This window comes from Entelurus aequoreus, linkage group LG12 (genome assembly GCF_033978785.1).
Source record: "Entelurus aequoreus isolate RoL-2023_Sb linkage group LG12, RoL_Eaeq_v1.1, whole genome shotgun sequence".
Taxonomy (NCBI): domain Eukaryota; kingdom Metazoa; phylum Chordata; class Actinopteri; order Syngnathiformes; family Syngnathidae; genus Entelurus; species Entelurus aequoreus.
Window position 1 is genome coordinate 57,354,195 of NC_084742.1, and position 15,626 is coordinate 57,369,820.

General features: G+C 40.1%; 1 protein-coding gene across 2 annotated transcripts in view; it reads left to right on the top strand.

Moving 5' to 3' along the window:
- The window catches only part of LOC133662366 (sodium-coupled neutral amino acid transporter 4-like), a 140,175-nt gene that overhangs the window by 63,314 nt on the left and 61,235 nt on the right, over positions 1-15,626 (top strand). For both annotated transcript variants that reach the window (XM_062066298.1, XM_062066297.1), the window contains exons 2-3: positions 10,360-10,574; positions 14,987-15,083. In XM_062066298.1, coding sequence (XP_061922282.1) covers positions 10,450-10,574; positions 14,987-15,083 — 222 coding nt within the window. In that variant the 5' untranslated portion in view covers positions 10,360-10,449. The remainder of the gene's footprint in view (positions 1-10,359; positions 10,575-14,986; positions 15,084-15,626) is intronic.

Below are 15,626 nucleotides of genomic sequence, written 5' to 3' on the forward strand. Positions count from 1 at the left end.
GTAAAAAAAATGAATGAATTAATTTAAACAAGTGAAGACCAAGTCTTTCAAATATTTTCTTGGATATTCAAATTCTATTTGAGTTTTGTCTCTCTTAGAATTAAAAATGTTGGGCAAAGCGAGACCAGCTTGCCAGTAAATAAATAACATTTAAAAAATAGAGGCAGCTCACTGGTAAGTGCTGCTATTTGAGCTATTTTTAGAACAGGCCAGCGGGCTACTCATCTGGTCCTTACGGGCTACCTGGTGCCCGCGGGCACCGCGTTGGTGACCCCTGCTCTAAGGTGCGCGCCTGTGCAATTGCGCGCTGCTCAAGCGTCCTCTGCGCACGGCAAATCTATGCCGCGCACAAAATCAAATAAGAAAATAAGCGCATAACAATTTTCCACACACGGACACGACAGAGAAAACAGTTTTCGTCGTCATTGTTCAAATATTGTAACGTCTGTCGAGACGCTTTGAGGACATGAATTCCATCCATCACTTTACTGAGCAAAACTCTTTATTGTCGGCCATAAACACATCACCAAAACATTAGTAAAAAAAATTATATCTAGCAAAAGTGGTCATTTTCTGCAGTACAAACCAGACCAAAAGCAACTTTGTTATATCAACAGCAGCCGCTCGCTCCTTCTCACTTGCGCCAACACATGCACATATGGCACTTAGCCAGTGATGCGTTCACACCAGACCTGGGAATTCTGCGACCCGCCGGCCCGCGTGAGGCCAATCATAAATTACAAAATAGATTAAAAAAATTATCTATGTCGAGTGTGCAATACAACGGTGCTGCTTTTGTTTTGAAAAGCGTTACTTGTATTACTTCCGTGTGGACGTATGCGCGTGCGTGATTGTGAGTGAACGTGAACAGCTGCAATCACAAATGACAAAATAAAGTTGAAAAAACATCTATGCCGTGCGCGCAATACAACTGTGCTGCTTTTATTTTGAAAAGTGTTATTTATGGGCGTGTGTCCGTGTGTAACCTGTGAGTGAAGGTGCACATGCAGCGACAAGTGATGCACGGTTTACACCCGAGACGCTAAAAAGAGAAAAGTTGATGAGGAATGGCGTGTTTTCAACAAGACATGGACTGCCAAGCAACGTTCCCTCTAAGGCGCACTGCTCAAGCATCCTCTGCGCACAGCAAATATATGCCGCGCACCAAATCAAATCCCATCTGAATTCTAAACAAAATAAACACATTTATTCTGTGTAATTTTGCAATGCAACTTTGAGTGACAGTGACAACAAGCGGCCCTAACGGTGTTCGTCAACACCGTTCAATTGAACACCGTTCAATTATTGTAACGTCTATCGAGATGCTTCGAGGCCAGGAATTATATCGATCACTTTATTGAGCAAAACTGTTTATATTCTGACATAACCACACCAAAAACATGAGTAAAAAACTTCTATCTCGAAAAACTAGTCATTTTCTGCCGTACAAACCAGGCCAAAACCAACTTGTCATCTGTCACCAACACGCATACCACTAAACCACTGGTGCGTTTATGGCCACACAAAAAGTCGGACAACTCAAACACCACACAAAGTTACACTATGACTCCTCAGTCATACGTGTGCTTATTTTACTGTCATTTATTATTAATGTTAATTTATTGATATTAATCATGGAATGCTGTTCCTAGAGAAAGTTACAGGAATGCACACTTCATCCTATGCTTACATTTCATTGTGCAACATGAGGATGTTTGAGGGGAACTAAATGTGATCTCTGAAAGGGGTACAAATGATTTCCAAAGCAGTGCTTTTGGTATAAAGTTAAGTTAGGTTAAATGAAAGTATTATTATTATTATAGAAAATGGATGGAGATGTAACTTGTTATTTAGTCAGGTTTGGGACAGGTGTGCTGCTGGTGTAGCCACAGTGTGCACGTCTGATGTTGCTCACACGGGCTCCACTCAATGCTCAGGGACTTTTTGCCTTTGCTCACACACATGAACAATTAGAGGGAACATTGTTGACCACTAATAATCGGTATCGGTATCGGCCCTGAAAAAAGCCACGACGACGGATGCTTAGTCAGCAGGTTTAGCGGCCGTCCAGAAGAAGTGCATCAAAAAAGTCTGCACATAATATTGCGGTTGCCAGATGGAAAGATTAGATGCCAAGGTAACCCAGTTAGACAGGTTCAGCCTCTTAAGCAGGAAAAGTCAACACACTGCTGTCAAAAAGGAGATTCGGCGTCTCTGGAAACAAAAGCGTGCGGGTCAAACGGTGTCGGGAGTGAGGGTCGACGGTGACGTCAACGCCCGGCGCCCTATTGGCTGTAAACACGGCCTGTGTGTCTTTCAACTTAGTCGCCAAACGAGTATCCGGCGCTTTGACCTTTGAGGTCACGGAGCAAATGGGTTGTTGTCAAATTGAACATGTTGTCATTACTGTACACCACGGGTGCCCAAACTTGTTCCACTGAGGGCCACAGACTGACAAATCAAAGGATGCGGGGGGCCATTTTGGTAGATTTCACCTAAAAATATTTATTTTTGAAGAATTAGAAGATGCAACCTCGATAGACGTTTCGAAGCCAAAGCCGAACTGATATGCTAACTGTTAGCACGCTGGCCAGATAGCGTCGAGTAACAAAAGAATAGGAGCACAATGGCATGCTTACAGTTAGCATTAAACAGCTACTACGTTAACTAAAATAGCTAGCATGCTATTGTTAGCATATATCAAGTGACGGAGGTGTGTACCTACAAAATTAGCATACTAACGTTAGCATGTTAACAGGTAACCAGTACAATATATCTATTTATTTTTTAAGAATTCAAAAATGAAATTTCGATTGACATTTCGTGTGAATGCTAAAGAGTCAAAGCCGAACTGATATGCTAACAGTTAGCATACTGGCCAGGTAGCGTCAAATAACAAAAGAATAGGAGCAAAATGAGCGTACAATGGCATGCTTACGGTTAGCATTAAACAGCTACTACGTTAAGTAAAATAGCTAGGATGCTATTGTTAGCATATATCAAGTAGCAACATATGACTGAGGTGTATACCAACAAAATTAGCTAAGGAAATAGCCAGCAAACTAACGTTAGCTTGTTAACTGGTAACCAGTACAATATATCTATTTATTTTTTAAGAATTAAAAAATGGAATTTCGATTGACATTTCGTGTGAATGCTAAAGAGTCAAAGCCGAACTGATATGCTAACAGTTAGCACACTGGCCAGATAGCGTCAAATAACAAAAGAATAGGAGCAAAATGAGCGTACAATGGCATGCTTACGGTTAGCATTAAACAGCTACTACGTTAAGTAAAATAGCTAGCATGCTATTGTTAGCATATATCAAGTAGCAACATATGACTGAGGTGTATACCGACAAAATTAGCTAAGGAAATAGCTAGCAAACTAACGTTAGCTTGTTAACGGGTAACCAGTACAATATATCTATTTATTTTTTAAGAATTAAAAAATTGAATTTCGATTGACATTTCGTGTGAATGCTAAAGAGTCAAAGCCGAACTGATATGCTAACAGTTAGCACACTGGCCAGATAGCGTCAAATGACAAAAGAATAGGAGCAAAATGAGCGTACAATGGCATGCTTACGGTTAGCATTAAACAGCTACTACGTTAAGTAAAATAGCTAGGATGCTATTGTTAGCATATATCAAGTAGCAACATATGACTGAGGTGTACACCTACAAAATTAGCTAAGGAAATAGCTAGCAAACTAACGTTAGCTTGTTAACGGGTAACCAGTATAATATATCTATTTATTTTTTAAGAATTAAAAAATGGAATTTCGATTGACATTTCGTGTGAATGCTAAAGAGTCAAAGCCGAACTGATATGCTAACAGTTAGCACACTGGCCAGATAGCGTCAAATAACAAAAGAATAGGAGCAAAATGAGCGTACAATGGCATGCTTACGGTTAGCATTAAACAGCTACTACGTTAAGTAAAATAGCTAGCATGCTATTGTTAGCATATATCAAGTCGCAACATATGACTGAGGTGTATACCTACAAAATTAGCTAAGGAAATAGCGAGCAAACTAACGTTAGCTTGTTAACTGGTAACCAGTACAATATATCTATTTATTTTTGAAGAATTAAAAATTGGAATTTCGATTGACATTTCGTGTGAATGCTAAAGAGTCAAAGCCGAACTGATATGCTAACAGTTAGCATACTAGCCAGGTAGCGTCAAATAACAAAAGAATAGGAGCAAAATGAGCGTACAATGGCATGCTTACGGTTAGCATTAAACAGCTACTACGTTAAGTAAAATAGCTAGGATGCTATTGTTAGCATATATCAAGTAGCAACATATGACTGAGGTGTACACCAACAAAATTAGCTAAGGAAATAGCTAGCAAACTAACATTAGCTTGTTAACGGGTAACCAGTACAATATATCTATTTATTTTTTAACAATTAGAAAATGGAATTACGATTGACATTTCGTGTGAATGCTGAAGAGTCAATATGCTAACAGTTAGCACACTGGCCAGATAGCACCAAGTAACAAAAAAATATGAGCCAAATGAGTTAACGATAGCAAATGCTTTCAGTTAGCATGAATGAAATACAAAAATATGAACTTCTAAATACCTACTAGGTCAGGGGTGTCCAAACTTTTTCCACTGAGGGCCACAAAAGGAAAAATTAATGCATGTGGGGGCCATTTTGATATTTTTCATTTTCAAACCATAACAAAATATATGCATTTTTTAAAATATATTTTACCTTTAGGGGTTCCGAGGACCATAAAGGGTGTGAGTTATTAAAATGTTAAAGTCTAATTTGTATTATTATTTTTTATTTAACGCTTACAGTAAATCTCTATATCAACTTAAAAAAAAAAAAAGGTTTTATGGCTTTTCTGTCAAAAACAACTTAGTTTTTTTATAGTAAAACTGAAATATGCAGTATTTAGTAATTAGAGCCCTAAAAGATCAATAATGCAGGACACCATTGATTTTAATTCTTTCATATTTTTGAGTCATCACAGTGAAAAGATAAATAAAAAAATCACTAAATATATTTGGGATCCAAAAGGTGCCCCACTCATAAAGTGATACATTTTTATTAGGTTTTTCTTTTACTTTCATCACTTAAGTTACGAGATCAACTTCAGATATATCTGTCCATTTTATGCTGGAACTATTATTTTGTTTGTTTTATGCGCCTTTGTCAAAGAAAACGTTGATGTTTTTATATGACTACTACACAATATATGCAATATTTACCACATAAAACATTTTAAATTGAAATATTTGAAATAATTGGAGCCCTGAAAATAGATCATTATAACATGGATTTTTTGTCATTATTTATTTTTGAGCATTGGCAAAAAAACAAAAATGAAGAAAGACAAAATAAAACAAAACAGCCTGCATGGCAGCTTTTGTGTCAACATTGCAACTTTTTCTCTTTAGATTTCACCTCATTCCACTTTTTTAATGTTCTTTTTTATTTTTACAATAGTATTTCCAGAATGTGTGGCGGGCCGGTAAACAATTAGCTGCGGGCCGCAAATGTCCCCCGGGCCGCACTTTGGACACCCCTGGTCTAGTCTCTAATGTGAATGAGCTAAATAATATTATTTGATATTTTACGCTAATGTGTTAATCATTTCACACATAAGTCGCTCCTGAGTATAAGTCGCACTATGAAAAAAACTGCCACTTATAGTCCGAAAAATACGATATATTTATTATTGCAACTTAGTCCTTAAATAAAATAGTGAACATACTAGACAACTTGTCTTTTAGTAGTAAGTAAACAAACAAAGACTCCTAATTAGTCTATGCAGTAACATATTGTGTCATTTATACACCTATTATTTTGTACACATTATTAAGGACAAGTGGTAGAAAATGATACCGATACCAAGTCGTTACAGGATCATACATTGGTCATATTCAAAGTCCTCATGTGTCCAGGGACGTATTTCCTGAGTTTATAAACATAATAAAACATTTTTTAAAAACTAAAGAAGATGTAATCATAGTAGTATCGACTAGATACACTCCTGTACTTGGTATCATTACAGTGGATGTCAGGTGTAGATCCACCCATGGCGTTTGTTTACATTGTGACACCGGTGAGCTACGGTATGCAGTGAAGTATGGTTAGCTATTCCTCGTCCTCCAGTGATAATGATACTTGTAAGAAACATACTTTATTTGTCGCCATGGAGACAAGGATTAGTGATTTAGAGGTAGCTAAAACTAGCCATGTCTTAAAGCACCTCTTCCTGAGGGTGTTTCAGTGTTATAACTTCACCTTTATCTTTACGTTTTAAGCCAAAATGAGTCCATTCTTTCTTTCCTGTCTACACACTGTGTCTGCTTGTAAGTACTCTGTGTGTGTGCGCTGCCGAACATGCTCCTCTGCTCGTAAACCAGCAATGACACAACATTACGACGACGGGGATGGGTGGCGTACTGGTACTTTTTTAAATTAGTATCGCGGTACTATACTGATACCGGTATACCGTACAACCCTACTGTAAAGTATTATTTCATGTTTTGTTTATACACTGCTGTAATAACACGCATGACGTGCTGCATGTATCGTGAGCAATATAAAGTGTGACTCATTTGATGGACAGTTGTCTGTTTGGTCCAGCTGACCGGGTACATTTTTCCGGTTTATTCGGGTAAGCACTCCATTTATGTCGAAATAGCTTGTCTCCAAATTCCACATTTTGCAGCATTTTTCACCTCACTCTCTCGGCTTCCGTCTGCTCCAACGTCTCACCCTTCCTTCGTGCTCGCTTCTATAGGCAGTCATCCTCAGTATATTCAGCCTCAAAAAGATAAGGTTGTGAATCCTCATTTGTCCAAATATAGTCGTCTTTGTTGTCTGTTACCAAGTCTGCCGTGATTCGGAACACACTCGCGCGTTTGTTTCCGGGAGTAGGAACACACAATTTTTGACACAGTAGTATGCAGTAGGGTTGTACAATATACCGGTACTGGTATAGTATCGCGGTACTAATGAACCAAAAACGGTACTATACTCTGTTTGAAAAGTACCGGTTCGCCATATTTTTTTTTTACAGGCATGACGGTGTGTCGTCGTCACGTCATGACATTGCTGGTTTTACAAGCAGAGGAGCATGTTCGGCATCGCACACACACAGAGTACTTACAAGCAGACACAGCGTGTAGACAGAAAAGGGAGAATGGATGCATTTTGGCGTAAAAAGTGACGATAAAGGTGAAGTTATAACACTGAAACACCCTCAGGAAGAGCTGCTTTTAAACATGGCTAGCTAATTTAGTGGTTAATGTCCATGTTTTAGCTACTTCTAAATCACTAATCCTTGTCTCCATGGCGACGAATAAAGTAAGTTTCTTACACGTAGCATTATCACTGGAGGACGAGGAATAGCTAAACATGCTTCACTACACGCCGTAGGAGGATACAATAGCTCACCGGCGTCACAATGTAAACAAACACCATGGGTGGATCTACACCTGACACCCACTGTAATGATACCAAGTACAAGAGCGTATCTCGTTGATACTACTATGATTACATCGATATTTTTTTATCATCACAAAATCTTTTATCTTTTTTTTAAAAATGTATATTATGTTTATAAACTCAGGAAATACGTCATGAGGACTTTGAATATGACCAATGTATGATCCTGTAACTACTTGGTATCAGATCGATACCTACATTTGTCGTATCATCCAAAACTAATGTCAAGTATCAAAGAAGAGAAGAATAAGTGATTATTACATTTTAACAGAAGTGTAGATAGAACATGTTAAAACAGAAAATAAGCAGATATTAACAGTAAATGAACAAGTAGATTAATAATCAATTTTTACAGTTTGTCCCTCATAATGTAGGCAAAATAATAGGTGTATAAATGACACAATATGTTACTGAGGAGTCTTTGTTTGTTTACTTACTACTAAAAGACAAGTTGTCTAGTATGTTTACTATTTTATTTAAGGACTAAATTACAATAATAAACATATGTTTCATGTACCCTAAGATCTTTTTGTTAAAATAAAGCCAATAATGACATTTTTTGTGGTGCCCTTTATTTAGAAAAGTATCAAAATACATTTTGGTACCAAAATATTGGTATCGGGCCACAACACTGTGTTCCAATTGTTTGCTCTTTTTACTGTTGTTTTACACAGGCATGTTATTGTTGGGGGAAAAAACACACAACAGCAGGGTGGATTTGCAAAAAGTAGACTGAATTTCCCTCGGTATCGGAATCGGAAAGACAATCGGCGGTATCGCACGAGCTGAACATTTTTGGTGAATCGGTGGAGGAATGAAAACAATGACCATGCTTGGCGCTCAGCATTAAGGGTTGGAATTGGGGGTTAAATCACCAAAATGATTCCCGGGCGCGGCCACCGCTGCTGCTCACTGCTCCCCTCACCTCCCAGGGGGGTTGATCAAGGGTGATGTGTCAAATGCAGAGAATAATTTCGCCACAACTAGTGTGTGTGTGTGTGTGCTGACAATCATTGGCACTTTAACTATAATTAGCGGTGCCTCTGCTGGCGAAGCCAAGTACTGCGCTCCTTTTTAGCCTCAAAGCGCTTCGTTATGAGGATAACGACGGCGGACATTCGACGACGTCGTCAAGGCCGGAGCCGTCTGAGAGTTCTTTGTGTGGACGTGACGCGGCAGCTGCACTTCCATGGATGCAGATGTTACGTAACATCATGATGTGAGGCCGCAACATGGAAAAAGTGAGCGAACAAGGAGGCTTTTTCATGGCCGAGGAACTCCTTGCATCCTTGACCTACTTCAGGGTTTGTTGACTTAAACCCGGCACTCTTAGACCTGTATCATGTTTTCAAACCCGGGGACCAAAAAAAATAAACCACTATTTGGCATTTTGTCCACAAAACTGAGCGGTGCCATACACAGGACCTAAAGACGGGCTGGTTTTTAATGCTGCACTCCTCCGCGTGGAAACAAAACAAATAGCTCCAGGAAATGGTGCACACTCCAGGAAATATGCTCTCAATCACGCCTGAAAGACCACATGCTTTATTTAAAGGGGAACTGCACTTTTTTTTGTGGGGGGGGGGGGGAATGTTGCCTATCGTTCACAATTGTTATGAGAGACAAGACGACAAAAGTTTTTTTTACCTCGCTTTTTAACACGGAAAAATTGTCTCGTTCTAGGTAGCAATCAATTCTACCTCTGAATAACTTTAAAAATGCGTTCAAAAAGCATCAACAATACTTCATTTACGTTCCATAACCTGTATAATGACAAGCTGTAGTTATTATTGTAAGAGTGAACACTGAGGAACTATTTTTCTAGCGTAGTAACACATTTCATCTCACTCTCTCAGCTTCCTTGGCGCTGGCTTCTGTAAGCAGTAGTTGATCCTCAGTATATTCAGCTTCAAAAAGATAAGCTCGTGAATCCTCATTTGTCCAAAAGTAGTCGTCTTTGTCGTCTGTTACCAAGTCTGCCGTGATTAGAAAACCCACTCGCGTTGGTTTCTAGACGTAGGAACACACATTTGTTGCCAGAAGTCAGAAGTGCGTTGCTATGGAAACGGAAATAAATGCTTAAAAATCAGTGAATGATTATAATGATCAAAGTAGTGTGTTTATTGTACATAATTACATATTGTTTTGAAGGTGTCTGTTATTACATTATATATACATGTACTTGGAGTGTGTATATTGTACATATTACATATTGTTTTGAAGGTGTCTGTTACTACATTATATATATACTTGCAGTGTGTATATTGTACATATTACATATTGTTATGAAGGTGTCTGTTACCACATTATATATATACTTGCAGTGTGTATATTGTACATATTACATATTGTTATGAAGGTGTCTGTTACCACATTATATATATACTTGCAGTGTGTATATTGTACATATTACATATTGTTATGAAGGTGTCTGTTATTACATTATATATATACTTGCAGTGTGTATATTGTACATATTACATATTGTTATGAAGGTGTCTGTTACTACATTATATATATACTTGCAGTGTGTATATTGTACATATTACATATTGTTATGAAGGTGTCTGTTACTACATTATATATATACTTGCAGTGTGTATATTGTACATATTACATATAGTTATGAAGGTGTCTGTTACTACATTATATATATACTTGCAGTGTGTATATTGTACATATTACATATTGTTATGAAGAGGTCTGTTACTACATTATATATATACTTGCAGTGTGTATATTGTACATATTACATATTGTTATGAAGGTGTCTGTTACTACATTATATATATACTTGCAGTGTGTATATTGTACATATTACATATAGTTATGAAGGTGTCTGTTACTAACGTGTATTATCTCTTCTTTCCTGACTAGGTCTCACCAAAGACCAGGGCAACATTTCAAGGAGCGCGACTTTAAAGGAGCCGAACAACAAAAGTGAGCATCCTCCTCTCGCCAGCTGCGATGCCGAGCGTTGTGGATCGGATGGAGCTGAGGAAAGTGTCGACGGAGGCCGACGACGACAGCACGGACAGTTTGGACGATCGTTTCGCGGAGCCCATCGATGCGGAGAAGGCCACCATCAACAGGTGAGCAGCAGAGTTGTGGTGGCCCAGGAGCAGGGAGACGTACCTAATGAAGTGTCCTTGAAGTATGGAACACAAAACAAGCTTTTTGTCCGCCTCCATTTCATTGATATCAGTCCAAGTGCTGGCATGGCTCTACAACAATGTCTTTCTAAAGGAAGAACTACCGTGCAGCGGTATATAAGCCACACCCACTACATTTGACAACATGTCTCCATATATCAGCCACACCAAACTATAATCACAGATATAAACCTTGTGAAATGACTTATTTATGCAGCAACGTTTATTTACATACCTTTATTGTGTCTGTAACACGGCAGTAAAAGGGCTGGTCAAACAAAACAGAAGTCATCGTCATGGACCCCCCATAGTGGTGTTGGATATCGGTCTGATATCAGCAAAGTATCTTGTTTGCATCTTAAATGTGCGATATACACAGTCCTGCAGCGTGTTTACTTGTGTGTGATATCATGTGCAGTACAATCCATCCTGCAGCACGTCTACTTGTGTGTGATGTCATGTGTGATACAAGCAGTCCTGCAGCATGTTTACTTGTGTGTGATATCATGTGCGATACAGTCCATCCTGCAGCACGTCTACTTGTGTGTGATATCATGTGTGATACAAGCAGTCCTGCAGCATGTTTACTTGTGTGTGATATCATGTGCGATACAGTCCATCCTGCAGCACGTCTACTTGTGTGCGATGTCATGTGCGATACAAGCAGCCCTGCAGCGTGTTTACTTGTATGTGATATCATGTGCGATACAGTCCATCCTGCAGCACGTCTACTTGTGTGTGATATCATGTGCGGTACAAGCAGTCCTGCAGCATGTTTACTTGTGTGTGATATCATGTGCGATACGGTCCATCCTGCAGCACGTCTTCTTGTGTGTGATGTCATGTGCGATACAAGCAGACCTGCAGCGTGTTTACTTGTGTGTGATATCATGTGTGATACAGTCCAGCCTGCAGCACGTCTACTTGTGTGTGATGTCATGTGCGATACAAGCAGTCCTGCAGCGTGTTTACTTGTGTGTGATATCATGTGGGATACAGTCCATCCTGCAGCACGTCTACTTGTGTGTGATATCATGTGCGGTACAAGCAGTCCTGCAGCGTGTTTACTTGTGTGTGATATCATGAGCGGTACAAGCAGTCCTGAAGTGTGTTTACTTGTGTGTGATATCATGTGCGGTACAAGCAGCCCTGCAGTGTGTTTAATTGTGTGTGATATCATGAGCGGTACAAGCAGCCCTGCAGTGTGTTTACGTGTGTGTGATATCATGTGCGATATAAGGAACCCTGCAGCATGTTTACTTGTGTGATATCCTGTGCGATACAAGCAGTCCTGCAGTGTGTTTACTTGTGTGTGATGTCATGTGCGATACAAGCAGTCCTGCAGCGTGTTTACTTGTGTGTGATATCATGAGCGGTACAAGCAGTCCTGCAGCGTGTTTACTTGTGTGTGATATCATGTGGGATACAGTCCATCCTGCAGCACGTCTACTTGTGTGTGATGTCATGTGCGATACAAGCGGAACTGCAGTGTGTTTGCTTGTGTGTGATGTCATGTGGGATATAAGCAGTCCTGCAGTGTGTTTGCTTGTGTGTGAGATCATGTGCGATACAAGCAGCCCTGCAGCGTGTTTACTTGTGTGTGATATCATGTGCGATATAAGGAACCCTGCAGCATGTTTACTTGTGTGATATCCTGTGCGATACAAGCAGTCCTGCAGTGTGTTTACTTGTGTGTGATACAAGCAGTCCTGCAGTGTGTTTACTTGTGTGTGATATCATGTGCGATACAAGCAGTCCTGCAGCGTGTTTACTTGTGTGTGATATCATGTGCGATACAAACAGTCCTGCAGCATGGTTCCTTGTGTGTGATATCATATGCGATACAAGGAACCCTGTAGTGTGTTTACTTGTGTGTGATATCCTGTGCGATGCAAGCAGTCCTGCAGCATGTTTACTTGTGTGTGATATCATGTGTGATTCTAGCAGTCCTGCAGTGTGTCTACTTGTGCATGATATCATGTGCGATACAAACAGTCCTACAGCGTGTTTACTTGTGTGTGATATCATGTGCGATACAAGCAGTTCTGCAGAGCATTTACTTGTGTATGATATCATGTGCAATACAAACAGTCCTGCATCATGTTTCCTTGTGTGTGATATCATGTGCGATACAAGGAACCATGCAGCGGGTTTACTTGTGTGTGATATCCTGTGCGACACAAGCAGTCCTGCAGAGCATTTACTTGTGTATGATATCATGTGCGATACAAGCAGTCCTGCAGCATATTTCCTTGTGTGTGATATCATGTGCGGTACAAGGAATCCTGCAGCGTGTTTACTTGTGTGTGATATCATGTGCGATACAAGGAACCCTGCAGCGAGTTTACTTGTGTGTGATATCCTGTGCGATACAAGCAGTCCTGCAGTGTGTCCACTTGTGTGTGATATCATGTGCGATACAAGGAACCCTGCAGCGTGTTTACTTGTGTGTGATATCATGTGCGATACAAGGAACCCTGCAGCGTGTTTACTTGTGTGTGATATCATGTGCGATACAATCAGTCCTGCAGTGTGTTTACTTGTGTGTGATATCATGTACAATACAATCAGTCCTTGTGTGATATCATGTGCGATACAAGGAACCCTCCAGCGTGTTTACTTGTGTGTGTGATATCCTGTGCGATACAAGCAGTCCTGCAGCGTGTTTACTTGTGTGTGATATAATGTGCGATACAAGGAACCTTGTAGCGTGTTTACTTGTGTGTGATATCCTGTTCGATACAAGCAGTCCTGCAGCGTGTTTACTTGTGTGTGATATCATGCGGGATGCAAGCAGTCCTGCAGTGTATTTGCTTCTGTGATATCATGTGCGATGCAAGCAGTCCTGCAGCGTGTTTACTTGTGTGTGATATGTTGTGCGATACAAGCAGTCCTGCAGCGTGTTTGCTTGTGTGTGATATAATGTGCGATACAAGGAACCCTTTAGTGTGTCTACTTGTGTGTGATGTAATGTGCGATACAAGCAGTCCTGCAGCGTGTTTACTTGTGTGTGATATCATGTGGGATGCAAGCAGTCCTGCAGTGTATTTGCTTCTGTGATATCATGTGCGATGCAAGCAGTCCTGCAGCGTGTTTACTTGTGTGTGATATGTTGTGCGATACAAGCAGTCCTGCAGCGTGTTTGCTTGTGTGTGATATAATGTGCGATACAAGGAACCCTTTAGTGTGTCTACTTGTGTGTGATGTAATGTGCGATACAAGCAGTCCTGCAGCGTGTTTACTTGTGTGTGATATCATGTGCGATGCAAGCAGTGCTGCAGCGTGTTTACTTGTGTGTGATATCATGTGCGATACAAGCAGTGCTGCAGCGTGTTTGCTTGTGTGTGATATCATGTGTGATACAAGGAACCCTTTAGTGTGTTTACTTGTGTGTGATATGAGCGATACAAGCAGTGCTGCAGCGTGTTTGCTTGTGTGTGATATCATGTGTGATACAAGCAGTGCTGAAGCGTGTTTGCTTCTGTGTGATATCACGTGCGATACAAGCAGAGTGTTTACTTGTGCAAAGCAGGACAGCCAGCTAACACACAAATGTCCTCCAATAAGCACTCACATCCTTCTATTATAGTCCTTTACAAAAGGTATTCATGCCAGACTATAGATTACTAGGAGCGAGCAGCTACACAACGGCTCAGCGCACAATAGCACACACGCTAGACATAGGTAATAATCATTGCACAGTAAAACAGCACATTTGTCAATACAAACGAGCGTCAAACAACAGCTGCGTATCACTTACTCACACAAAGTCTCCAAGGCACAAGCGTGTGAGAAGGTGTCCAGTAACAAACGTGTCCGCATCATTCAAATAATTGCGCCATTGCCCTCAATTTAATGAATTATTACAGCATAATATTGTGTTTTTCATACCGACCTTTGTTGTCTGTTTGACTAATTTCACTTGATCAAACCTTCTATTGATTGATTGATTGATTGATTGAGACTTTTATTAGTAGATTGCACAGTACAGTACATATTCCCTACAATTGACCACTAAATGGTAACGCCCCAATAAGTTTTTCAACTTGTTTACGTTAATCAATTCAACACTACAAAAATAATACAAGTATGTAAGATTCCTGCTGATATCGCATCGGATTGATGTCGGGATCGGCAAACATCCAATATCAGTATCGGAAGTGAAAAAGTTGCTTGTTTGATGAATTCCATGTCAATGTCCCTGCAGTCGGCTCTCATCTCAATTATCGTTTTACTTTTGGGTCGACATATGATCTTAATTATTATCCAACATCCACAAAATAATGATATCATTTTTTATTTATTATCGGGCCGTTTTATGTGATACTGTTTTTGTGCCGCTCCACTTGCAGTCACTTCATCGACGAGAACGAGGACGGCGAGAGCCAGAAGTTCCTGGGGAACGGCATGATGAAGAAGAAGAAGTACGAAGAGTACCACGAAGAATATGTAAGCCACAACCGTCTGATACAGATTGGCATGATACTGAAGCTGCTGAACGATACCTCTTGAACGTACACACTGGGGTTGTACGGTATACCGGTACTAATGAATCAAAAACAGTACTATACTGTTTGAAAAGTACAGATTCCCGGGCATGACATTGCTGGTTTTACGAGCAGAGGAGCATGTTCGGCAGCGCACACACACAGAGTACTTACAAGCAGACACAGTGTGTAGACAGAAAAGGGAGAACGGACGCATTTTGGTGTAAAAAAGTAAAGATAAAGGTGAAGTTTTAACACCCTCAAGAAGAGGTGCTTTAAGACATGGCACAGCGGCTACTTCTAAATCACTAATCCTTGTCTCCATGGCGACAAATAAAGTAAGTTTCTTACAAGTACCGTTATCACTGGAGGACGAGGAATAGCTAAACATGCTTCACTACACACCGTAGGAGGATACAATTGCTCACCGGCGTCACAATGTAAACAAACGCCATGGATGGATCTACACCTGACATCCACTGTAATGATACCAAGTACAAGAGCG